Genomic DNA, 27860 nt, shown 5'->3' with positions numbered 1-27860 from the left:
GCAATAATAAGTAGTGTTGGGTTGGGACCTACGACTTGATGATCAATGAGTTCATACATGATTGCTCAAAAAGTTATCATAAAAATAGAAAAAGACTGAGCTATTAGATAGAAAATATGGACATCTATCTATCCCACTGTTGTGGTTGATTCTTGTTCAACAAAACTGGGCCACAGCCCACAAGAGAATATAGGCTTATAGGCCCAATTAAATTCGAACCAAACCGGTTTGTCTTCTTCCTATTTCAAACGTCACTGAGCTTCTTTATTCGATACTCTTTAAAAGAAGAAAAAATTAAAGTCCCAACCAAAACCCTGGTCGATATCTCGTAAAACCCTAGACGCCGCCGCCGCCACCACCACCACCGCCGCCGAGGAAGCTTGATTGAAAGCCATGGGGAAGAAGAAGAACCAATCTAATAAGAAACCAGACAAACAAGGCGGTAAAAAGATGGGACCAGACGCAGTGGCCATGAAAGCCAAGGCCAAGAAGGCGGACAACCCATTCGAATCGATCTGGGCTCGCCGCAAGTTCGACGTCCTCGGGAAGAAGCGCAAAGGCGAGGAACGCCGCGTGGGTCTCTCCAGGTCCCGCGCCGTCGACAAGAGGAAGAACACGCTGCTTAAAGAGTACGAGCAGAGCTTGAAGTCTTCGGTTTTTATGGATAAGCGTATCGGAGAGCATGATAACGAGCTTGGGGAGTTCGATAAAGGTGTAATCCGATCTCAGAGAGCTCGTCAGGTATAAGAGAGAGAGAGAGCCCATGTGCTTTGATTGAGTAGGCAAAGTTTTGATCTTTTTGTTTTGTTTTTGTTATTGGTAGTTGAAAGCGAAGAAGAGTATGTATAACTTGTCTGATGGGGAGGAAGATGTTTATGGAGATGGTGCTCTTGGTGAATCTTCTTCTGCAAGGGATGATTTTGATTCTGTACATTTGTCTGATGAAGATCTTCGGGATGATGGTGTTGAAGACGCTGGATCAATGAGTATGTTCATTGAGTTTGTTTACCTTTTAATTGTGTATGTGATGAGCATTGAGAAAAGCTAATGTTTTCTCAAACCATTTCTTGTAATAGGAGTGAGGCATCGGCACAAAGACTCGCCTGAAGAGGAAGAGGTGAGAACAGATCTTTTGAGTGTGATTATACCTCACGTTAGGCTTTGCTGATGTTTTTTTTTTTTGGATTCTCTCTGCAGAGGCGTAAGAGCAAGAAGGAAGTCATGGATGAGATCATCATGAAGAGCAAACTTGGCAAGGTGGGTATTCTACTGTTTTCCTTGTTATCTTTCTCATGGGAGTTGTCAATTTATAGTTGTTAACTTGTTTTGTATTTTTGTGGGGGTTTAGATGGAGAAAGCTAAGCACAAGGAGGAAAAGGAGAAGTTGTTGGATGATCTGAATAAAGAACTCATGTCCTTGGAAAACTCTGACGCGATGAAGAGTTTAACTCAAGATTTTACCGTCAAAGACGTAAACGATTACTACATTTTGCAAGTGTTTTGTGTTATTTAGGCGAGTTTTCTTATGTTTGATGTAATCCCTTTTGTCTGCAGGAGCCACATGATAAATATGCAATGTATATGGATGATTTGGCGTCGGATCGTCGTGGTCGTCCTACTGATAGAACAAAGACACCTGAAGAAATTGCCCAGGAAGAGCGTGAAAAGTTGGAGGAACTTGAGGTAAAGAAGGGTTCTGTTCTGATTGTGTTGTCAAGGTCTTATGGTCGACGTTATTTGATCTAGATGCAATTTTTTAACACTCTTAGGAAAAACGTAAGAAGAGGATGCAAGAAACTGATGATTTGAGCGACGAAGATGAGGAAACTGGTGGTGAGGAATCATCGAAGAGGCTAAGAGTCATCTCTGGCGATGATCTTGGTGATTCCTTCTCAGTTGATGCGGAGCAGCCTAAAAAGGGATGGATTGATGAAGTTCTTGAACGAGAGGGTGATGATGAGGATTCAGAAAGTGAAGGAGAGGAAGAAGATGATGATGATGATGATGAGGAGTCAGATGGGGGTGATGAGAAACAGAGAAAGGGTCATCCTTTAAAGGACTGGGAACAAAGTGATGATGAGCTAGAGGCAGAGCTGGAAGGTGATGATGATGATGATGAAGATGATGATGAAGAAGAAGATGATGATGATGAAGAAGAAGAAGCGGAGCCAATAGTGCACAAAAAGTCAAAGAAAGACTCTTCTGCTCCAACTAAAGGAAAAGGGTCATCTGGAACAGTGAAACAATCAACCAACATGAAGAAATTGAGTTCAACGCAACATGATATTCCTTACGTGATTCATGCTCCAAAGAGTTTCGAGGAATTAATTGCTCTAGTGGAAGATCGATCTAATGCAGATGTTGTTACAATTGTAAACCGTATCCGGACAACAGATTCAATTAAGCTTGCAGCTGAAAACAGGAAAAAAATGCAGGTAATCTTTTATTTTGCACTCGGAGATAACATTACCGTTTACCTGTTTGCTGGTTTAAGTTTTCAGACCCTTGATTTTGTTTGTTGTTGTTGTCTGCCACGTAGGTCTTTTATGGTATTCTCCTGCAGTATTTTGCCGTTCTTGCAAACAAGAAGCCATTGAACATTGAGCTACTAAACATGCTTGTCAAACCTTTGATCGAGATGAGCGGGGAGATTCCCTACTTTGCTGCAATCTGTGCTCGACAACGGCTTCTGAAGACCCGTGCACAATTTTGCGAGGCTATCAAGAATCCAGGTTTGTGTTGCTTCAATAGCCTGTAGTTTTAGTGTCTTGTAAGATGCATTATTTTTCCTTAACAAGTTCAGAAACATTCTTGCAGAGGATGGATGCTGGCCTTCCTTAAAAACCTTGTTTCTCTTGAGGCTTTGGTCCATGATTTTTCCGTGCTCTGACTATCGTCATGCTGTGATGACCCCTTCGATATTGTTGATGTGTGAATATCTCATGCGCTGCCCCATCTCCTCTGGTCGTGATATTGCCATAGGTTCCTTCTTGTGCTCCATTGTTCTCTTGGTAAGGAGACGTTGATCCCAACCTCTTTTCCTCTGCTATTTACATTTTTTTCAATTTTTCTCATGTAAACAAAATTAACTGTAGGTTGCTAAACAATCCAAAAAGTTTTGCCCTGAAGCCATACTATTTATCCGGACTCTTCTGATGGCTGCTTCAGACAAAAATTTACCACCATCTGAAGAATCTGAGGTACATTCGTTTTTATATTTGTGCTTATGACTCGAGAACTCAAGATGCGCATAGGCAAGTGATGTTACCAAGCTGATGAACTGTTGTGTATCTTGTTACAGTTTTATCATTTCATGGAGTTAAAAACGCTGACTCCATTCCTGTGCATACAAGACGACGTAAAGGAGGTTGTGCCATTAAACTTCTTAAAGATAATGGATCAGCCTGCAGACTCTCCATATTTCAGCTCTGATGAATTCAGGTCTGTTGTCTCTTCTGTAATCAATTTTTAGTTTAAGATAACACAAGAGTGGAAGTGTGTGTAATACTTTTGGCGTTTGGTGATGAAACAGAGCAAGCATCCTTTCAAGTGTGGTGGAGACTCTCAGAGGGTTTGTGGAGATAAATGGAGGTTTGAGTTCCTTTCCAGAGATGTTCATGCCCATCTCAACTTTACTACACCAAGTTGGGAATCAAGAAAAGATCCCACAGACTCTTAGGGAGAAGTTAGAGGATGCCGCAGAGCTAATCGAAAAGAAAACTGAGGAGCATCAGAAGCAACGCAAACCACTCGCTATGCGTAAGCAAAAGCCAGTGGCCATCAGAATGGTCAATCCCAAATTTGAAGAGAAGTAAGTCTCTTTCTCCTCAATCAGTTGTACTTACATTAGGATGATTGTTATAACGGTGAGTATATATGTTTGTTGTGCAGCTTTGCCAAAGGCAGGGATTACGATCCAGACAAGTACCGTTCAGACATGAAAAAGTTGAAGAAGAAGCTAAATGAGGAAAGGAAAGGAGTAGTGCGAGAGCTGCGCAAAGACAGCTACTTCATGAGCGATGTGAAAGCAAAAGAAAAGGCTGTGCATGAGCAAGAGAGGGCAGAGAAACATGGCAAGAATCTGGCTTTCCTTCAAGAACAAGAACATGCCTTCAAGTCTGGACAACTTGGTAAAGGCAAAGGCAACAAGAAGAGAAAGCGTTAGATAACCATTATCAACTACTTTTTGGTGCTGTTTTTATTGGATTTTTCTTTTTATTGGATAATTGAGAAAAATTGAGTTATATTCCTAAGAATTCCAAGAAAATGCTTTATGCTTACTAATAACATTGTTTTTGGTAAAAGTGTTAGGATTAAAACTTGTCCTTATATGAAATTGGTTTCGATATGACTTATGCGCAAAAGCGGGGAGATATTCCGCGACCAACTGGAATTTGGTTGCCATGTTAATGCATTTGAGTACTACAAATTTAAGCGATTTTGTTATTTCTGTACGGACTTTCTCCTTCATCATCATGCTTCCTTCATGCCATGATTTAAGCCATGTTCTTTCGTTTTGTATTTGGTTGCAGCATCTTGATGTTTAAATGTTTTGTTTGAACATTATTGCATCAACATCTAAATAATGTATGTGGTTGTATGTACAAAAAGTCTAGATATTTTGTGGGATGCAAGATTTTGGACCGTAAAATCCAAAAGATTTAAATACCTTAAATACAAATATAAAAATAAATTTGATTAACTACTATAATTATTAAACAATACTTCAAAACCATAAAATCATATTTTTGCCAAAATCACAATTTCAAATTTCCTGCCAAACTCACAAAAACAGATTTTTTTATCTTCTACTAAAACCATAAAATCCAGGTTTCCCACCAAAACTATAAAATCAAGGTTTTTACTCACTAAATCAATTTTTCAAAACAACAAAATCGAATTTTTCGATGAGAACTATACAATCAGGAGTTTCTGCCAAATCCATAAATCAGATTTTTCCTACAAAATCACAAAATTGAATTTTCTCTCCAAAAAAATTTAAAATTTCCACCAAACCGAAAAATCTGAATTTTCCCGCTAAACATAAATTATATTCAAGTTTAATTATATTTATTTTAGTTTAATAAAAATACTATAAATAATAATTTCATGATTTTAATAATAGATTTTTAGTTAATAATATAAGCTTAAAATAATTTGTAGTTAACTCAGCTTAGCACTGTATTTTTAGTTTTGGTTTGGAATGAGTTTAATCAGTATATAAAAATTTATTTTTCAGGTTATCTTATAAGTTAGTTCAAAATTACTCACATTAAATAATTTATTAATTGGATTTAAGTGAATTGGACGAGTTCTGAATTTTCCCTAGTGCTAAGATGATAAGTGTTATAAAATTTAAGAGAAAAACTCTAAGATAATCTTAAAATGTTTTTTTTTATCATAAAATAGCAAAAACAAGGATCAAAATGACTAAGTAGGGTTATTGGTTGTTGTATTTTAAAGGGTTTAAAAATCCGAACTAAATCTAGTATTATTGGTTCTATAATTTTAAAATTAGTATTAAAATCATGTGTTATTGGTTTACTGATTCATAAATTTTATATCAAATCAAGTATTATTCAATCGTACGGATTTACTAATATATTTGATTTTATAATAGATTTGAATGATTTTTTTTGGATTTTTTAGTTAAAAATACAAAGACTCAAATCCGAAGAGAAACCTCTGGATTTGATTATTTTACTTAGATTTTATATGGATTTCTAAATCAATCAAAATATATAAACCAATAACAATCATTAAAAAGTAATTGACAATTATATCCATACTTTAAAGATATATTAAAATATACAAATTTTTATATAACTTTTGAAAAATCATTTTTTTATTTTCTAGAAAATATTAAAAACTTCTTTCTGAATTTTTTTCGCAAATTTTTTTCTTTTGAAATTTTCCTTTTTAGTTTTTTTTTTCAATAATTTTAATAAATAAATTTTCTTGAATAGAAAGCATTCCTGAGTAAGTATGATATTTTCGAATTTTATTTTAGGAAGACTTTCTTACAGTGTAAAATATATTTTTAAATATGAGTTTAGAAAAATCTTCCAGAAGTATAGTATCTTTTTAAAAGTTAGAAAGATCTTGATAAATATGTATAACTAGGTTCTTTGTCCGCACATGTGAGCATAATTGTTTTTATAGATATTTATTAACATATATACTATTAAATTTAAAGATCAAAATTTTGAAGTCAAACATTAAATTTATAATCTTTTTATGAATCTTTTAATTTCTTAATATTTATCTTTTATTAATTTTAAAACATTATTTTTTGATAGCAATGTCAATATCTTATTATTTTTAAAATATCTTATTATCTTTAAACAATTTTTATTATATTAATTTATAACCAATGATATAATTAAAGAAAAATATGTATAACTGCTAATACAAAGTGATGTTATTAAACCAAATCATTGAAATTACCAAAACCTACAAAATCTTCAAATAAATGAAAAGCAAAAAAATGTTCAACCTAACCCAACTTTACATATTATATTAATCAAAGTAAATAAAATGATTGAATTTTATAAAAAAAAAACTTTGAGCAACTTTGAATTTTATAATTATATTGTGAATACATACTCAAACATGTTAATAAATAAAACATTAATATATAATGTATAAGTTAAGAACCTTTGTTATCTATTCTTATATACAATTCTAAATGCTATAATAGAGGGGAAAATATGTTATAATCAATCTCTATTTTTCATTTAAAATAGAAACATGTTATTTTCTTCTAAATATACAATATTTTTCAGTATAAAAAAATAATTTTTATTTTTAAAATAGTCTTTTAACTTTCAAACTTTAATAAATATAACTAAAACAAGTAATTTGGAAAAATACATTTTTTCTATAAAAATATAATCACATTTTTCTTTACATAATAGTCTTTTGAATAAAATTGTAATTTAAAAAAAAAGTTATCATTCTCTGAAATTCTTGAAAAAAATAGAAGTAAGTAGAGTTAATTTTAAATTAATATTGTGAAAATATTCTCTTTTGGAAACATATATTTTGAAATATTTTAAGAAGATAATTATGTTCCCAATAAAAAATATTTAACAAATCACGAATAGCAAAAAAATATAAATAAAATTTATTGTTATTACTCAGATACATCTTTTTAGTATTTTAAAACTAAAATAAATTTAATAATTTAGAAAACATATTTATAATATTAATAACTATTTTAATATTTTAGTATAATGATAAATCTAATTATTATATGTATATATATAATACTAATTATAAAAAGTGAATAAGAAAGAAAGATGTAGATAAACACAAAATAAATAAATGAAATTATCTTTTCTTTTTTTCAAAAACATTTTCCATTTATTGTTTTGAGATAATTTTATAATATTAATTTGTAATCAGAAAAATAATGAATTATATTTTAATTATAGTTTAATTAAAATTATTTATTAAAACTAATGACTTAGTCCTAAAATTATGAAAAATGTGACAAATAAACAAATTCACTTCTCAAATTATAGTATAGATATCTTCATAAAATTTATTAATGCTTTCACAAAGGCGTAATAAATGTATTATATTTATAACTAATAAATTTAGTTACCTACCCCATGGAATCTGAACACATTAAACATTGTAATCTAAAAGTGTAACTGACTAAGAAAAAGAAAAAAAAATTAATATCTGTGAGATTATATTTTTGGGGGAAATTATAACAGAGCCCTTCGCAAGTCAGTTATGATGTTTAACACAATGACTTTTGTGTAATGATTCTCCTTTGAATGTTGAAAGTTGATTATCTTAAAATAGAATTAAATATTTAGAAATCATACGATACTAATAACAGTTTTCACCAAGATTGACCAAGAAAAAGATACTAATCCAGTGAAATGACCAAAATTCCTTGTTAATATAGATTTTTTACCTTCTATCCATAATTTTAATGTATATATAAAGATACTCAAGTAGAACAGCAATATGAATACTAACAATAGAGGTTGAGGGAAATAAATTCTCTGGTAAATCATGACTTCTTCCTCTAATTGTTTTTTTCTTGTTTCACTGGTAGTCTTGTTACTATTTTTCTTAGGATCTACTTTGACCATGGCCTCAACAAAAGACATTGATTCCATATGCAATGATTCTTTTGTCCATAACCATAACAAAACATTATGCCTGCAAACGCTCACAGCGTATCCTCCCGCCGTCTCTGCAACTAACATGGTATATTACTATCTAACCCCTCATTTATTTTCTATCTTGGTCCAACAATTCTGTTATTTGTTTTTGATTTGATATTACACCAAAAATTTACATTCAAAAGATTTAAATTTCTTTGTCTAATTTATGATCTAATTGTTTTAAACGGAGATAAAAAAATTAAGAGAAAATCCTACAAATAAATTATAAAATAGGCAATTAACTATTTTGCAGTCTTGTGTTTTAGATTCCAGTTTTCTTTGTGTTGGGAGGAGATAAAAAAGATGTTAGGTTTTAAGATTCATGTTAATCTATAAGAGTTAAAAAAATTAGTATTTGATAAATTCATTGATTTTACTGGTATGAAATCTGACATATTTGCTTATTTATTAAATTAATTATTTTTTAACAAGCGCATTGGAGTGTTACAAAAAAAAACCAACGTATTGGTGAAAAAGTGTTTGGGAAAACGTAAGAGCTTTATTTTGTAAATACGTAATCACTATTATGCAAAAAAGTTTGTAGCATATTTATTATTCCTGAAAAATTACAATTCTCAGTAAAATTTTGTTTTTTTTTTTAATATATAGGTCAATCTTGTAAAAGTCACAGTCGATCTTGTAAGGACACAAGCTAAAAAAAGGGCAGGTTTCGTTGCCGGATTGGAAAAAGAGCCTACATTTAATAAAACGATGTGCTATGAATCATATATCTCAATAGTGGATAATTTTAGAAGTGCTCAATTAGAAATTGAGGATAACGATGCGCAGACTGCAAGCTATGATATCATGGTTAGTTTTGACCAAACAAAAATCGTGAAGGATCAAGTCGGAAAGAACACAGACAAGGCCTCAAAGAGGCTTATGGAGATGACATTGGTCATGGAGGATTTCATTGCTATAGCTGTTGGAGCCATCAACAGAATATGACGCAATTATTGAACTTTTCATGTGCTCAAATCCCAAAAGATAATATTTAAATTTGAAATATGACTATAAATTTCAACTCTGATTAATAAATGCAGCATATCGATAATATTGGTAATACTAAATGTTCACGTGAAACTCATATAAACATGCATGTGTTATTTTCTTGCTTAGTTTGCTCTCTAGCGGTTTAACTTCACACCTTACAATTAACATATCAGTTTAGCTTCAACTCTACAATAGAGGTAAGAATCAACAGGGGATCCCAAAAAGGAGAATCATAGAATTAAGGAAACAAAATATGAAATGCTTCAAAAAATAATTGTTAAGGGAATACATTTGACAAGAAAAGTGCCTTCTCCGAACGACGGTATTGTCGGTTGTGAGATCCTCGTCGTGCTGCCGGCTAGGAGTTTTTTGGGTTAGCTAGCGAGTTCGGATTATGATTCTTTGGACAGTTTGTGACGTTTAAGTTCTCTAGAAGCTACAGGAGCTGTGTGTTTCAAGGTTTAAGAACATCTTTCTCTCCAGTAGCTCGTGGCGACTGGTAGCTCTCTCTGTTGTCGACTCGTTTTCTAGTCCTCCGCGCTAAAGTTAAAGTATTGTCCAAAGTCAGCTTCTTCCTTGCTTCATTTAGTTATTTCGTTGCTTAGATTATTTCTGTTTAGTTTAATAACATTCTTCTACTACTAGTTTACTGTGTTTTGTTTATGTAGAATTGAAAATTTGGGATAATAATTTAACATTTTACTAAAAACAAAGAAAAAATGTTACAAAGAATTCAGTTGTTTCAAATTACAAATGATATCTATCACACAAACTATTAAAGATTAATGGAAATGGGTAAATAAGTTACATAAAACATAAGGCTCGTTAATACTGTGATATAACAAACTAAGTTCCACATTGGAGAATTAGAGAAGGATAGTCTAATATATAAAGAGATGTCCAACTCTAATAGTACGAGGCCTTTTGGAAAGGAGCCCAAAAATAAATCCATGCGGACCAGCCTATTAGAACCAAAGTTGACAATATCGTACTAATCAAACAATACAGAGTTGGACATAGGCTCACACAATTACAATAATTGGTATCAGAGCGCGGTTGACGAAAAATCCGCAAGAAGACCAAAATACCCTTCAAGTAGGAACGAGAGCCATCTAATTAGGATTGGGAGGTATGTGGCAGAGATCAAGTCAAAAGATTATGGAAGTCAGTTGTAGGACACGAGATGAATGTGATCCTTAGTTTGAGGAGGAGAATGTGATATAACAAACTAAGTCCCACATTGGAGAATTAGACTATTAGACAAGGATAATCTAATATATAAAGAGATATCCAACTCTAATAGTACGAGGCCTTTTGGGAAGAAGCCCAAAAGTAAATCCATGCGGACCAGCCTATTAGGTCCAAAGTGCACATTATCGTACTAATCAAACAATACAGAGTTGGACATGGGCTTACACAATTACAACAAATACGAAATCCAAATATTTTGGTTCAAATTTTCTTGTTTAACTTGCGAATTTATATGAGTGTTGCCAACACTGTGTTTGGCCTCTTTATTGAAAAAGCTAAACATATAGGTTATAAACTCATGCAGATATGTAGTATATCTCCAGTAAACTTACGGTCTTTATACAAGAAATTAGTTCATTACTTATTTTAATTTATGTTGTTGTTTTTTGTTGTGTATTTTCTATTATCTTTGTGAGTTAAAGTCTCGAGTAGGACTGGGTAAATAAACCGAATCCGAAAACCCAAACCGTATCCGATCCGATATAAATGAATCTGAACCGATCCAAAACCGACATAAATATCGAATGGATCATGTTTTATGGTATTTCGGGTTATGGATATTATCCGAACCCGAACCTAAATGGATATCCGATAGAACCCGAAATATTCAAACCCCAAAATTTTTTTGTACCAAACATATGATCTCAATTCCTAATATGTATTCAAAATATATTAAGATATATTGAACATCTAAAATACTTATCTATTATATGAATGTTGGTGGTTTTATTACATAAAGGTTGATGGTTGAATGCGGCTGTTGAATCTTGAAATATTTAGATTTAGATTTTGTTTTCATTAAAAAATGTTTCTTATTTCATGAGAATTTAGTTTTCATTTTATGCTTTTCTTTATTTGGCTTTTTTTTATCAATAAATATTTCTTTTGTTTGATTTTGAATGATCACGTTTGATATTCTTTTCTTATTTTTGAATCTTTTTTTACTTTGTTTTTATTACAAAAAGGTACAAATTAGGTATTTTAAACTCGAATAACCGATTTTACTTATGTTTTGGTTATAAAGTATGTATAAATCAGATATTTTTAAACCAAAGAACCGATTGAGAACCGAACCCGGAAGTACATTGGATTATACTGGTTCTTTGAAGATTTGTTAATACGAAATACAAATATTTTCGGTTCAAATTTCTTGTTTGCGAATTTATGAGTGTTGGCCTCTTTAACGAAAAAGCTAAACGCATATATATATGTTATAAAACTCATTTAAATATGTATTATGTCTCTAAATAAACTTAGGGCCTTTATACAAGAAATTATGTTATTACACATTTTCATTTATGTTGTTGTTTTCTGTTGTGTATTATCTTTGTGGTACCCTACTTGACTTAGGTGTGATTTGCTATGCTGGTTCAGGAATATATAGAGAACATTGAGTTTAAGAACTCCTTATACGTTTTTCTTATTTTTATACTCTGTCTTTGTTGACGAATGACGATGTTGGTTTGATTTCTTACATTCATGTGATCCAAACGTTGGTGTCACAGACTCACTAGTCGAGGTCTCCTTTAGCCCTCAACTTGTGGACACGATGATATGTGGTCCGCCCAACAAAGAAAAACAATAAAAACAGATACTTGATGTACAAGCCAATATAGCCTTCTATCTCCCCCCCCCCCCCCCCCCCCCCCCCCCAAAATCAACCTAACTATAAGGGGAGGGGGTCGTCTTGTTCTTCTTCTTGGTATTCACATGCTTTGTAAAATCCACGGATAAAAATAAACTTTGGGAAACATTGTGTGTCAATGGACAAGGATACTTGATGCTCAATAAGAAAATATTATAACATATTAGTACGTGTACATTATATATATTAATAAATGATGTTAACAAAACCAAAAGGTCGAGAGAGGAAATGACGAGATCCTCGGCACCTTTGTGAAAATGTGAATCTGAATAGAGACAATGATGACAGTATTTGAATCTAGATGGTTAATGAGTTGACATGGAGAACACTGTCATTGCAAGAAGAAAACAAAGCCTAAGAGATTGGAAAGAGAAAGAGTCAGCGAGAGCTGGCGGTTGGGTTAGGTTGAAGCATTGAAGGAGGGACGAGTGGGGACAATAGAGGGATCGGATCTGTGCTGTTTTGACATAACGCAGACGTGGAGGCGCCAGTCGTAGAAGGAGGAGCTTCCTTAGAAGGAGGAGGTCTTGGTGGTAATAAGAGAGGACAGGGAGCTCGTCGCTGCAGCCGGCAGCTTAGAGATCGCCGGAAAACGCAGTCGTCGTTGTGAACACTCATCTCAAAACCCGGAAACGGATCTCCTTTACGCCCTGCTTCCTCCATCTTGTTTCTTGTTTCTTGTTTCTTGTTTCTTGATAATAACCAAGTTTATTTTTTCGTGTTTGGGTTTGCGATATCGATATTGATACTGGTGCTTGTTTTTTTGGTTTTCAAAGGGTTCAAAATCTCTTTTTAAAGAGGAAGAAGATTGGTTGCTTAGCTTAAGGATTTTAATAGAGTAATAAGTTGAATGGATAACAATAACAACTAATAAAATCATTTTCCGAAATAAACAAAAAAGGTAAAAAAAAATAGAAATTGGGTGAAAGTGTGCTGTGTGTATTGGCTCAATATGGCAAAAAGCTAAGAATCAATTAGAACTGGTCAACGGTCAATAGTTCGGATAGGTATAATATCTAATTATGTATCATCTGTTACGTAATGTTTAGTGTGTTTTCTTTGTTTGTATATGTTAAGTTTAGTCTTATAGATGAGGGTTAAAATTAGCATGAAGAAGGCGTTATCGTTGTTGTTGTAAACATGTGGCCACGTAGGCGCTTTAGAACATGATTAAGAGCAGGTTCTTAGTTTTTTAAGTTAAAAATTTAGAGACGGTTTCTTATATTCCACTAAGAACTCTACTCTAAGAACCATTTTCCGTTAATAATGCTCTTATCTAGTTTCTTATAAAGAAAAACTCTTCGTGTTTTAATTAAAGTAACTTAGATGTTTTAATATCAAATCATACTTTAAATATATAAATCATTCATATTAAGCGTATAATACAAAATCATAATGCTTATTTTGTGGTTGTGAAGATCGTACAAGTACAGATGATAAAATGATTAATGTGTAATGCCTATAAAATTAAAAATCTGAAGACAATCACTGAAACTTAAAAAGATTTCCTCTGCGATGAAGTATCCTCCACCAACACAGAACAGAAAGCTATGTATCGAGATTGAGAACAAGGGAAGAGAGACGAGTCACATGATACTAATATGTTAGTTTAGTATTTATGTTATAGTGCAAATTAAAAGAAAAAAAAAGATATGTAACATGTAAATTTAACGATGGATGTGTAAAAGAGTGTGGTGTTGACATATGGAAAAATATTGAGTCTTGTTTGTGGTGGGGAGGTTTCACTTTTGTTTGGTCTCTCCTCTCCATGTGACTCACGAATCTTATTATACACACACCATCGACAGAGTTTCAGTAAACACGCCCCCATAAAGTTTTCAGTGACAATACAATATCTCCACAGTCCACACCCTCACATGCCCCTTTTGTTATATATTTTTTATATATGTTTCGTCTCCCATGGTAATCTTTAGTGTATTTTGTAAACTTCCAATTCAAAACCAGTTTTCCAATAAGTAGTTTGTATGGTTTGATAAGCTATCCCATACCTCTTTTGTGGTCTCCATATATGAGTATGCGGCTGCCGCATATAAATTAAATAAAAGTCTCTTAGAATCATTGATCTTTATATAACCCAAGTGATGAGCATTAGTTGTGATGTTCTACAGTTTATCTGCACGTTGTCTTGTCCCTCTAATCTTATTTTTACATTTTGTAATTTCTATTAACATTTCACTATATATTATATGCTCAAACTGAAGAAAAGATACAAAACTACCATATAAAAAACATACATGTCATACAATTAAGAAATTTGTCAAAAAAAAATATTATGAAATTTGTCACCCACCATAATTCTGTCATTATTTTCATTAAGGTCATGAAAACTTTCATTTGACATAAACATTGTAGGCTGCAACATCTAAAGAAGAATCAATGGAGATGATTTTTTATGAGAAGTTGATAATAGATACAGAAGAGTGGAGGTTAACACTTAAATCTTTAGTCATAATATGCCTTACACAACGTTGGATCCTAGACCAAGAACTAAGCTTTTATATCTGGTGAAATATTTACAGATTCTTCTCAAGTTTAAAGAAGCAATTAAAAAAAAACTAGACGAGACTTAATCTCACAGCCTAAGCTAACATGTTCCTTCAAGAGTAAGACCGAACCAAGCCAAAGTTGACAAAAGATTTCGATTTGAAGAGACCCCCAAAGAGGAACCTAGTTGGAGATTCTTGTGAAGGCGGTTTTTGTCTCTGTTGTTGTTCTTCAGGGTTGTTCTTGACTTTGAGGATGGTCTGGCCTATGGTCTGTCTTATAGAATCTATAGTCTTGGCATCAATTGAGTAACCAGACGCATCGCTGACATAGAATGTGTTCAGTGCTTTGCCTCCTTTCGTTTTCACTTCAGCTCTAGTGACCGTTAGACTGTTCTCACGGAATATGCGAGTCACGTTTGACAACAAGCCTACTCTATCCGTCGTGCACAGCTCCAGCTTCAGTCCCTCAGACACTCTTCTGTTGATAGCTGCTTCGAGACACTGTACGACTCTTTGCTTCTCAGCCTCTGACTTCACAGGGGAACCATCTATATGTCTCACATAATACTCCTGATACGCCTCCGTGCCTTCAGTGTCAACGCTTCCATGGAACACCACATACTGCATATCAGTCAACGTGCAGACAGTGTCGAACAGAAGCTTTGGTCTGTCTTTGCACCTAACCGTGACCACTGAGTAATCCTTATCAAGCCAGTTATCAACGCAAACATCCGGTCTCTGCCTCTCATCTTGGATTGAGGATGAATCATCGTCCACCACCGCACGGTGCTCATAGTCTCTGTCTTCAAACATCATCTGATGAAGCCTCCTGTCAGTGTGAACCTCACCGTGAGACAGAACCGTTTTGGCTTCCCTCGGCGTGTTGCTTCCCTTGAGGACGTTCCTGAGAAGGTTCTTGATCCGGGAGAGCCTCTCAGGGTCAGAGATAGCGCACCCGGTTGAGTCATCCGTCACCTGCATCACAGCAGCTGCTCTGGTGTTGTGTGTCCAGACCTCGGCGTTTAGGACGCTGCATCTTAGATGGGTCAGAACAGCTGTCAGTTCAGAGAGTAGACCTGGTCTGTCACAGCCGGTTAGCTCGATGACCGTGCTGTCTGTTGATGGTGTGACACCAATGGTTCTCATGGGAGTGGAGAAACAAGCTTCAGGGCCAAGAGACTGAGAAATTTAACCACATAATTATCATTAGTATCATATAAGATGAAGATAACCAAATCTTGTTTCTTTTATAAAAAAAAACTCACTTTTTGGATGTAGTCTAGAACAACTTCGTCAGTGACTTTGTTGCCATCTTGGTCGGTGACATTAAACACTGCCAAGTGCCAGAGAAAAGATGAGACTCAATTCTTTGTACATATAATAAGTAAAGAGAGGCATTGAGAAAGTGAAGCATACCATCCATGAACCAACCACCATCAGAGGAGATGTAAGCTTTGGTGATAGTGAGGTTGAGATCAGTGAGGATTTGCACAACTTCAAGAAGAATCCCATATTCATTTGCACTATCCACCTAAGAAACAAAAGAATATGTGTGAGAAAACCAAAAACTTATAGACTATTAAATAAGTATAACCACAAGATAAAAGAAAAGTACCCTTATCACAGTGGCGTTCTTGCAAGAGTCATTATCAATCACAACCCTACATAAACAAACAAAACAGAGGTTTAATCCAAAATCATATCAGAGATATATTAATAAAACTTTTTAAAAAAATTAGGAGAAACAAGTTAAAAGTAATACCTGGGTGGGTTCATTCTTCTGATGAGCTTCTCATACTCATCATCCATATCCTGTGAAAAACTCATGCTAACATCTGCATATCAAAAGATTCCATAAAAACCAAAACTTTCAAAAACCCACATCAGACCAATAAAGTCTCTTTTTTGATAATACCCATTTGCAAAAAAAAAAAAAAAAAAAACTATTTTCTCTGTTTTTTCTTCTGAACAAAGAGAAAGAGAGAGAGAGAGAGAGAGAGAGAAGCTACCCTAACAGAGTTACAGGTCAAAAATAACAGAAAAAAACCCAGAAGAGAACCATTAAAGGTTGTTTTTGCCCAAACCAAGAAACTGAAACGAGTCAACAACCAGAGAAGAAGAAGAAGAAGAAGAAGAAGCATAAAGAAGGAGACTTTACCCATTATGGTTCCTTTTTAGGGTTATGATTCTCGAGGAAAAGCTAAAGTAGTTTCAGTAAGTTTCGAAGAGGAGAAGATGGAGAAAGACCTGCATATATAATGGCCAACCCACAAGATCTTTTCACTCTCTGCAAACTCTTTTTTTAATATTATTATTATATTAATCAAAGAGACACGATTCTCCCATAAACCAGCAACTCACACAGAGAAAGTTAATCAAAAAAAAAAAGGAAAGAGCTTACTGTTTCTTATTATACGGTGAAGGAGAGAAGGGAAAGAAAAGATGGGTGAACTGTAACTCTCGGCTTATTTTAGCCACGTGCGTTCTGTGTATGCTAATATGCGCGTATGAGTTATCATGTTAAATATCATTTTTTTTTACCATGTGAATGGTTAATAAATACTGACAAGGTCTCCTCTGATCTGTCACCCAAAGTTCTCGGAGCGGAAGTGAAAATTTAATAAATTTACCGTTTCGAGTTTTAAGCCGATTCTCTGATTCTAAAGATTCATTAAAGATATTGTTGCATCTTATACTTGTGATTCTTATGCAAAGAAATGATATGATTCCATCTTTAATTATGTAACAAAATCTATATATTCCATCTTTAACGAATATTTAAAATATAGAATGTGCCATAAAATCAGTCAAGAATATTTACCTTTTCACTGCTTGTGCAACAAAAGAAATATATATAGTTAATTTCCATTTAAAATCAGGAAATAAAAAACTGCAAATGGGATTTTTAAGAACGACCATATGGGAATAGTGTATCGTATGATTCGTATCAAATTATTGTCGAACATTGTTTTCCTTATATAAGAAAAACTACACGAGATGCAGAACCATCCAAGTGTTTCATAGAAAGGTTCATCTGTAGAGTTATTCATTGTATGTAATAGAACTAAAGATTATATGACAATGTAATTGTGTTATTTAGTGTTAAAAAAAATACATGAGATTGAGAAAAAAGCCAAAAATATGGAATTTATAGTAAAACCCCTCAAATTTATAAACTTGTTAAAACAGACCCTTAAATACATAATCCCCTATATATTATTTGAGAAGCATTGCAACATTTTTTTGTAGTCACGTGTCATCATTAGAATGATTTTTAGAATCCTTAGAGAAATATGTTGGTCCATCTAAATATATAATAAGTTTTTTATTAAACCACAATAAATTATTATTAATTTTCTTCATTATTTCCTTAAATAAGATTACATAATTGCCTAATGTGGCTAAAGTATATATGACAATTAATGATTTTGAATAATAAAGATTTGATAAAAATAAGTGTGTATTATAATTATATTTTTTAATTTTAATTTATTAAAATAAATTAAACAATCATAGTAACCATATAATAAAAATTAAAAAAGTTATTTATATATTATATTTTAATTTTTTTTAAATGAGTATAAGTTACTAAAACTGTTAAAAGTTTCACATTCAAATTTTGTGATCTATAATTTAAAACTTTTGTTATGACATGATACAAATAATTAAAAAATAAAATAAGTTGAAAGTCTCATTTAATAAGTATCAAAAATAAAAGATATATAAATATATGTATCATTTTAAATTAAACTATATGTCATATAAAAATACATAAATATCTTAATTTTGAAATTTACTTTGAACATTTTTTGATAAAAAAATTGAAAAAATATTGACAACTTAATTTTTTAAAATATTATAAATTACTTAAACCATTAATCCCACAGTGAAAATTTTGTTATCACTAATTTAGACTTTTTGCTATAACAGATACAAATGATAAAAAAATATGAAGTAAAAAGCATCATCTAATAAATATTAATATTAAAATATACCATATATATGTTACTATCATTTAGATTTAATTATATATCATATCAAATAGAAAAAATATTTTTTCGATTTATAAAATTTATTTATATGTTCGCACCAATTTAATTATATAAATAGTAGATAATGACTTTTTAATTATTCAATATATATTTATTATTTCATAATATGTTGTAAACATATAATATATAAAATAATTTATATATATAATGTTTATTCCGCACAAGGCGCGGGTCTTAATCTAGTTTATATTGATAGATAGTACTTTGTTTATGTTAAACAGTAAGAATTTATTTAATAATGCAATTAAACCGAGTGTAGTTAAGCAAAAACGTACTGGTGTTACATACAACGTACGTTCAACAGTTTCATCTAAAGAGTCTGTAATTGTAATGGAATTAAATACAATCAAGATTCAAGAATTAAGCAATGTTATTGCCACACGTAAATGTGGAAGAGAGGTAGATGTGATATAAAAGGCATATCATAAGTTCATAACGTGAAACAATAACGCTTACAGTGAGTAAACAGGGAGGAAACGTACTCTTTGTTTTTACAAAAAAAAAAGGTACATTCGTTACGTACTATTGACCGTACCACCATATCTCTTTCCCAATATATATTCTCATCAAAAAAAAATTCTTTATAAAATGATATTATTATCCTATATTCTTACTCTATTACTGGTACAGATACCATATTATGAATACATGAGATTTGAAATCCCCCAGCATTTTCCGTGTTCTTCAACAACCGAAACTATCGAATTTAGTTATGTGTGAATTTTACACACACCATTTGTGTTCCATTTTTTGTCCTTTAAAAAGACTAGTAATAAAATACTATTATTTCGTAGACTTTGGACTATGTGTTTTCGTAACATATATAGTGATTGCTTGAAAATATAAGCTGAACTACAAATTCTCGTGATGGAAAAGAAACTATTTTGATGTTTTCTTATCATATTAGTTAAGAATCTTGTTATGTATGTATAACAAACTATAAAGATTGCTTCATTACAACAATATAAAATACGTGAGATTCAAACTGATTTTCTCTTATAAATACTTGAAAACAAAACTTACCGATAGAGTTAAACACTTAGTAAGAAGAATTTAAATGGGCGTTTGAGAAAATTTGAAAAAGAAGCAAGTAGTTAGTACTTAGTAGTAACCAGAGTTAGAAAGTGACCAGAGGAGTGGGCTTATACAATAAAGCCAAAAGGAAACAAGCAGCGGCCAGCTGAATTAAATGGAGGGCTTTAGATGCAAGTCACATGGTTAGGCAAAAGCGTCGTGCTGCATCAGCCGGGTCTAGGGATCTGCTGTGGCTACACCTACCTTTCTCTTACCGTGTTCCTTCTAATTACCGTCTTAGATTCCTTTATTTATACCACGCTCTTGATCATCTCCAAGTTAGTAATGCCTCACTTTGATATATTAATCGTCATTTATCTCAAAATTGATCTATTCTTAGTTAGAGATAATTGAATCTCTGAGATATCTTCTTTTCTCTGAGATATCTTTTTTTACTCGAATGATAACACTTATCTACACCATCTGTTTTCATTTATAAGAATTTGGAAATTACAAATTCAAATTTTGTTACAAACTATATTTCAAAAAGAGTTAAATTACATGGTGTAAGATCGACATTTAAAGGATGAACAGGTTTACGGATCCATAATCTCTTTTGTCGCTACAAAAAAAATTTGTAAACTATTTCTACTACTATTGTTATGAACAGTACAATTCTCTCATATACATCGAGTCAATCAAGACACTAAATTATTGGTGTATATATTCAGAATTTGATTGAATCCTTTATTACCTTTACTGTGTAAATGACAGACAGATATATGTGCCGGCATTGTCGCAATTCAGTACAACACATGGTTGATGCGATAATTATACTATGATTGGCTTTTATTGCTAGGGAGAATGGATTAACGGAGAGATGAAATAGTGATAAACTGTAGCAACTATTATAGTACTATATAAAAATACTATTTGTAAACTCTGTTTGTGTGTGTGTTCGAGGTGGTTGGTCCAAAAGGTTGCTTTCGAAGATAGCAGACAAGGGTTTAGCTATAACAAGGAGGAGATTTATATTAATATCTCAATATACTTTTATAATGTACATAAACTACGTTTGTCCGAATCGAAGTGATGTGAAGGTGACCATGTTCCTTATAAATTCATGGTTTTGTCTTGTCGAGATTCAAGCGCGGGGCTCCATATAGCTACACACGTAGATGGACTGGTCATTACTTAGTCACCAACTTGGATTTTTTTTTCCGTGCATTGACCCACTCGCGACTCGCCATTTAGATTATTACTAGTTTTTAATTTTATCGTGAAGGCATGCAGTGTCCCGATAATACTTTTTTTTTTTAAATACTTTAAAGAAACGAAACGCAACATGGTTTGATACGGTAAAGAAACGGCATGGCAAAACAAACAATTTTTTTGATGAAAAATATCTGGTGCTGATATTATAACGGTTGAAATAGTAGTAAAAATTGTATTTGAATATGAGAAGGTTGTTTGTTATCTATTCTGAGTTTTGTCAATCGTTCAATTATATTAACTTTAAATTGTTTACAAAACAAAAATTTCATGACTATTTCCTGCACGTAAAGACACAACAAAATCGCAGTTAAAGCATTTCCAATCCTACTCTGTTTTCAACTCCAAACATCATTATGGAGTAAAATCTTCTCCAACCCCACTCCATTTTCAACTCTAAAATGAAGTAATAGTTAGGGTTACTCCATTTATGGAGTAATTCTACCAATTACTCCATTTTGGAGTTGAACTTTTTTTATTTATAAAATGGTCCTTTAAATCTTTAATGTTTCTATTTTTTACTTAAATAATATTTAAAATGATACAATAACATGAAAATAGTATATTCTACAACAGATTATTTAATAATTTTAAATAAATACATAAAATAACATAAACATAAATAATTAAAATAAAAATAAAAATAAAAATAACATAAAATAAGTAATTTAATAATCTGGAAAATCCGTTCCGGATTCGCTAAGGTCGGTGAAATATTACTCAAACGGAGAAATCTGAGAAAGAGCTTGTTGAGCGTGAACTTGATGCACCAATTGAACTTGGAAGAGAAGCTCCACCTCAGGATATCGAAATTGCAGAAGATGAAAATGTCTGATTTCAAAATTTTCTTGCTCTATTTAGAAATATCAAAAATAAAGAAGTTCATTTTTTATTACAAAATGCATTAGTTGATTATTTGTGGGAAAAATATTCTAATGTTCATTGTTGAACCCATGTATGTTATCTTTTTTAATGATTTCTTGTACTTTTTAATAATAAATATTTAATTCAAATAATTTATATTTTAATTATTTATTGTAAACATAAAATAGTTGGAGTTAATTGGTAAATTTTTATAAGTATAAGATTTTATTTGCAATTATTAATAAAATAAAAATGAAATCATTTAAGAAAAAATATTTTTGGAGTAAAAAATGGAGTAATACATTGGAGTAAAACCTTACTCCATTTTGGTATTGCACCATTTTGGAATAAAAAATAGGGTTATACATTGGAGATGCTCTTATAGATGAAGAAAAATCATTGGTGCCATTATTTTCCGAGGATTAGTTTGAGCCTCGGTTCAAATGTCCTCCGAATTAAAAAAAATGCATCGCAAAAATGGTATGTATATACGAAAGAATTCAGTCAATTACTTCACCAATTCTAAACATCTATATCATGTGAAAACAGATGTGAAAATTTTTGGTTTTGAATTTCGTAGTTTTGGTATTATTTGTGAAAATTTAGCTTTTAAATTTCGTAGCTAAGTTTTCACAAATTAAACCAGCCACAAATTCCTGCTACTTATTGAAAATTTTCGTATATTATATGGTTTGTGTTTCAAATCTCTTGTTTGTCATTGCTATTCTGTATTAATATTTTTCAAACCATTGTTAACTTGACACATATATGTATGAATATGTCGCGAAACTGTCAAACTATAATGATAACTATTATTATCAGTTTGTCTTTTTTTTTAAACTTATTATTATCAGTTCGTCGCATAGCAAGAAGGGGTTTGTTTACTATAAGGGCAGCAAAATGGGATTTAAAGCATGGAATTAAGGAGCAAAAATATTGTGGCCGACCTATGCAGCATAATCTCAAGCGAATTCATGGAAGTGCGCCCCTTAGGAACGGCAGTTTTCAAATAATGCAAATACTATAAATAACGGGAGTAATAGTTTATACTGTAATAAGAGAGTCGTTTTATTTTGTTGGTAATATTAATATTTACTGAAATGTAAAGTTTATGGTATAACCTCCAGCTGTGTAATCCTCTATATTCACCCATTCATATATTTTTGCGACATATCAAAATTATACAAACAATATTTGTAAATACAAATTATTAGAATTAATTATGTTCTATAAAAAAACTAGTATAAAACAATAGCAAGAATTTAGAAAAGGTGAGGATAAATTTTTTTTTTCATATTTACAATTTACAACGTTTTAGGTATTTGATTTATGTTTATTGGAGTTGAACTTTTAGACCAAGATTTACATTATTATTTAAAATTTTGTCTTAGCGATCTGTTTTGTATTGCACATGTTATAGTTTCATATATGAAATGTATGTTTCAACGTTTACCACTTCCACAAATGAGAAATGGTCCAAAGTTCCGAAAAAACGTTTAGAACTTTATTTATATTTTAGTAGGGAATGTGATACCATTCAAAAGTGTCCGACAACAGTTTTCATTGAAGTGTTATCATATTCGTTATAACATACATTAATTAATCAAAACCAAAACCGGCATATATGAGTTATCTAGTATGGTCCCCAACCCTAAGGTTAGGTCATATCAGATCATAGCCTTTTAAGCCTACGGAATCCACCGGATTCTTGGTTCAGTATCAGTTAGTTTTACCTAAAATACACTAATTTATAGTTAAATTTTAACCTGTGATTAACTACTAATTAAATAACTGTCTTCCGTTATTACTCGATAATCTGCCTAATCTATTAAATAATCTGAGTCAACGGTCAACTACATAGAGACACACTATCGCACTCTTTCCTTTGCCTAAGAAGCTACGTCAAATAGCTTCTTTACTAACTAACATAGGTACTTACTAGATTAAGCTTTCTCCATTTGCAGTAGTTAAAAACTAATGATTTGTTAAATACTCAATTGTTTTAAACACAAAGTTGTTTTGTGTGTTCGATTTAATAAAGTTATACATACATTTTACACTAACATTCGTGATTTTATTTATAAGCTTCCATGATTTATAGCATATACTTGATATCTATTGAGTCGAGTTATTTCTGGGTTATTAGTTTTAAAAATTAGTTAATGTTATTCTCAAAAAGAAAATTAGTTTATGTTTTCTTTGTAAAAAGTCGGAATCAGCGGAATAATTAAAGGGAAGTTGCACGCGACGTAAGGCAGACCCGTGAGTCAGATTGTCATGTGGAGACAGAGTGGCAGTCACGCACGTGTCACGTGTCTTTCATTTAATTTAAACACTTCAGACACTTTTTAACTGTTTTTCTTTCTTTCTTTTTTGAAACGATTTTTTAACTGTTTTTCTTCCATAAGTTACTATTTTAAATCTCCTTTGTTTGTACGTATATTTTTATTTTAAAAAATCGTAATTGCAGGATAATACGACTGCTGAAAAAGAAAAGAGAGAAAAAAGGAAAGAAAATGATTTATCGAGAAAGTAAATATTCGTTAAACTAATAATAAATAATCCTAAAATAAGGGAGGGAGAGAGAGAGAGAGAGAAGTAGTCTCTTGGAGAAAAGGAAGGGACGTCGATCCGAGCCAGAGGTCCACGTCAGACGGAGCTGTAAAAGTTTGAGGTTCTGATTTTTGCTAACGTGCACACTTTCTTCCCCGTTAAACTTTTTGTCTCGTTAGTAAAATAATATTTGTCTGCATTAAAAAGTTTCCTGTAAACAAAGTGTTGTAATAAGGCTTATGTATTATTCAACTCTGAAATGTTCCTTTCTCATCACCTTTGACATGTACGTAGCTTTAATGCATAAACGTGATCACTACGTGAGATCATTATCTATGCTAAATGTTGACCTTTATTTACTTAAGAGTCACCTCATAATCATGACGTACTTGATTTTTCTCAAAATGTAAGCAACCAGTCTAATACCAAACAGTTCATGAAACAACACGTCTTTAGGGCATCTCCAACCACAAACACTATTTTAGTGTTAAAACCACACTATTTTAGTGTAATTTCAACACTAAAACCAATGTCTTCTCCAACCATAACACTAAACTTCACACTAAAACTATTTTATAATATTTTATATATTAAGTTTTTTATTTATCATTTATTTAATTGTATGTTTTAGTAATAAAATAAGTGAATAGTATTTTAGTGAAATGAATAGTGTTTTAGTGTGGTGAATAGTGTCACACCAAATTTGGTGTCAAATTTTAGTGTTGCACTAAAATGGTGTGATTTTTACAGTCCCATTGGAGATGATTTGGTGCAAAAGTCACACTAAAATAGTGTTTTGCAGTCCCATTGGAGCTGGCCTTATGGGGACCTTTTCCACGGCATAACCTGTTGGTTGCCAGAGAGGGTCTTGCTTAGAAGCTCGTCAGATATATTCTTATAGGACCTACAAATTTTGATTTTAGAGAAGTATTTTCATAAAAAAACGTTAGCAACTCAACTAGTATGTGTATATCTCATTTAGAAATGTCTCAGGTTAAAATCTGATTTAAGATTTTTTTTTCAAATATTAATAACATAGGAGCCAAACATATACATATAATAGTCTTAAATGTCCAGAGCCAGTTTTGATTGAATCTTTTAGATGAAAATGTAATTATATTTTTCACAAGGGTACGTACATAAAGATAATCCGCCACAACAAACAAATAAAACATCACATATATATTTTCAAAATTAAACAAAGACTTTTTTTTTTTTTTTGGATCAAAATTAAACAAAGACTTGAATACATTTTTACACCCAAGATGTAACTTTTTTTCAAAAATAAAATATTATTTGTCAAATTTGGCAACATATAGATAAAAAAGTCAGACAAAAAATGGCACGAAAATGTATAAGATTGGAACGACAAGCTAAGGACTGCTAAAGAATGAAGTATACATACCAAAAATGTAGCAATCAGAAAAGATTTGGATAAATCTCCAAAGGGATGGGCAACTTGGCTCACTTCACAATCTGACATCCACCAAAACCTATCAAAAATGGTCCACCTATCACCCACTGTATACATCTCTAAACTCGATTTCAAATGTACTTAATACTATTATACATGTAGGCTAATCTTAGAAACTATAATATATGTTTACACACACGAATTAACACGATGTTATCAATATACGAAAGAGTCAAATACAGTTTGGCGGAGAAGTGGTCCCGTGGGGGTAGAGAGTGGTTTCTGGCAGCATACAAAGATTAGACCACACCCTAACCATATATTTTTTCGTACCTTTCACTCTCTCACCATCTATCTTTTCTTCCAACACTTATTTCGTTTTATGATCTTTTCACTCAAAAAATCATAACTATTGTTTGGTTTGCTTGGTAACAGTACTTGGTCGAGTTTTGTTAAGGGAATAGAAAGTAGTAAACGATAACAAAATACCTAAAACCGACAAGACATATTGGTACAATGATACTGTTGAGGGATCACTATACAGTGGACTAGGAAAGTATTATTAGGCTCATTACGGGTGACTCAAGCTGGAGTAAAATTAAGATCCTCATTACAAAATATATGCTTCAGTCAACTGTTCACATGATTTGGAGAGAACGGAATCGAAGAAGACATGGAGAGATCGTGGTTCCTGCTATTCTTTTGATGAAGAGGCTGGATAAGAACATGAGGAACACGTTTATTGTGATTCAGAGGAAGGGAGACAAGGAGTATGCAAATGGAAAGCAATTTGGTTTGATACTTGATAGAATTTTATTATAAGAAAGTTGGAACTGTTAGGTTTTGATAGATATTTTTATGCAAATTTCAAAATAGGCTACACTTGTTGTAAAAATGTCATTTTTTCTTTGAATTAAATTTAACATTCAATTAAAAAAACGTTAATTTTTTTTTTGTTTCTGGTTAGGGATTACCACTTATCTAACACATTTGCGTATTTTTCTTTGTGTTGTTATTCTCATGCTATTATATAAACAAGGAGATATTTATTATGTTGTAAATGTAAATAGCAACGCAGAGGAGAAACACAGCTGAGATCTTGTTGTAGGATATATTATTATTCTGCTTATTTAGATTACTTGAGGTTTGTTCGTATAGTACAAAAACCAACTAGAGAATATGATCATCATAAGATATTGTGGTGGTAAACATATATATTGGTAGAACTTTTTCATAAAAATGGTAGAAAATTCGCAATACTATATGTTAAAGTTAAATGGACGCTTATGGCACAACCTTGATAAGCCTAAACCAAACGTAAAAATAATTCTGGACTAGTCGTTCCAACAACCTAATTTTTTCATAGGTCAGTATGGGTGTAAAACTAAACATTTCAAGTATAAGCAATGACATTAACATTGTAAGACTAAAATTTTAATTTGTATTTTTAGGGTTGGCTTCGACTTAAATACCTATGATGTCCCGAGTCAGCACATTAGCCTGCTCTACATCCACTTATGGTAAATTAGCTGAATGATAATGTTGTATGCTTTATTCATCCTGATGCATCATAATTTGTAGTGCGCTTGAATTAATATTATAACTAGGTGGTGATCTGCGCTTTGCGCGAATTGAATGGACTAGAAAATATTATAACTTTTAATCAATAAATATTAAAATGTAAAAGCTATAGTCACATATTATACATGTTATAGAATAGAAGATGTAACGTTTGATAAAAAGGAGTAGTGAAAATACACAATCTAGGTTTGGAAATTTAGTAGAATAGCGAGGGACCAACAATCTAGTTATGGACAACAAACAATAACAATCTTATTAATACAATTGATTTGTTATAATTTTATTAAATTTTAATTGTTTTCCGAATACATCCAAATTCTAGACAAAACGAATATTCCATTACAGAAAGTTAGTCCTAATAATCGCTTACTTTTAGTTTATAATTTTAGAAAATTGGAAAGTATTACAACTAAGGAATCAACAAATAGAAAATAATATTAACTATGAAAATCGAATAGCGACTCCCTGTCACCATTTATGTTGATTGTTTAAACACAAAGTCTTGGTCCTTAAGTTAAGGGTTTGCAT

At 31.9% G+C, this 27860-nt stretch overlaps 5 protein-coding genes across 5 annotated transcripts in view; 3 read left to right on the top strand and 2 right to left on the bottom strand.

Annotated features, from left to right (window-relative positions):
• LOC103852615 (SNF1-related protein kinase regulatory subunit gamma-1-like) overlaps positions 1-27493 on the top strand; it is a 423770-nt gene extending 396277 nt beyond the window's left edge. The window contains exon 5 of the mRNA XM_009129514.3: positions 21237-27493. The gene's annotated coding sequence lies outside the window, so the exon portion shown is untranslated. The remainder of the gene's footprint in view (positions 1-21236) is intronic.
• LOC103852551 (nucleolar protein 14) lies at positions 260-4348 on the top strand. The gene is made up of 13 exons (XM_009129454.3): positions 260-741; positions 824-986; positions 1077-1117; positions 1198-1257; positions 1349-1471; positions 1555-1683; positions 1770-2435; positions 2540-2732; positions 2818-3011; positions 3096-3200; positions 3302-3441; positions 3533-3811; positions 3892-4348. The coding sequence occupies exons 1-13, from the start codon at positions 394-396 to the stop codon at positions 4163-4165; spliced, it is 2715 nt and encodes a 904-aa protein (XP_009127702.1). The 5' UTR covers positions 260-393; the 3' UTR covers positions 4166-4348.
• On the top strand, positions 7918-9242 carry LOC103852550. Its single transcript, XM_009129453.3, has 2 exons — positions 7918-8229; positions 8796-9242. The coding sequence occupies exons 1-2, from the start codon at positions 8032-8034 to the stop codon at positions 9132-9134; spliced, it is 537 nt and encodes a 178-aa protein (XP_009127701.1). The 5' UTR covers positions 7918-8031; the 3' UTR covers positions 9135-9242.
• On the bottom strand, positions 10792-14264 carry LOC103852548. Its single transcript, XM_033285041.1, has one exon. It carries the CDS (start codon positions 12736-12738, stop codon positions 12454-12456), a length of 285 nt encoding a protein of 94 aa, XP_033140932.1. The 5' UTR covers positions 12739-14264; the 3' UTR covers positions 10792-12453.
• LOC103852547 (ACT domain-containing protein ACR4) lies at positions 14506-16959 on the bottom strand. The gene is made up of 6 exons (XM_009129451.2): positions 16741-16959; positions 16345-16417; positions 16198-16243; positions 15999-16113; positions 15848-15915; positions 14506-15761 (listed from the first exon to the last, which is right to left on the bottom strand). The coding sequence occupies exons 1-6, from the start codon at positions 16742-16744 to the stop codon at positions 14694-14696; spliced, it is 1374 nt and encodes a 457-aa protein (XP_009127699.1). The 5' UTR covers positions 16745-16959; the 3' UTR covers positions 14506-14693.
• Positions 27494-27860: the final 367 nt, after the last annotated feature.

Source organism: Brassica rapa, chromosome A02 (genome assembly GCF_000309985.2).
Source record: "Brassica rapa cultivar Chiifu-401-42 chromosome A02, CAAS_Brap_v3.01, whole genome shotgun sequence".
In the NCBI taxonomy this organism is placed as follows: Eukaryota; Viridiplantae; Streptophyta; class Magnoliopsida; order Brassicales; family Brassicaceae; genus Brassica; species Brassica rapa.
The sequence above is the reverse complement of the archived record's forward strand: the minus strand, read 5'-3'. Positions and strand labels throughout refer to the sequence as shown.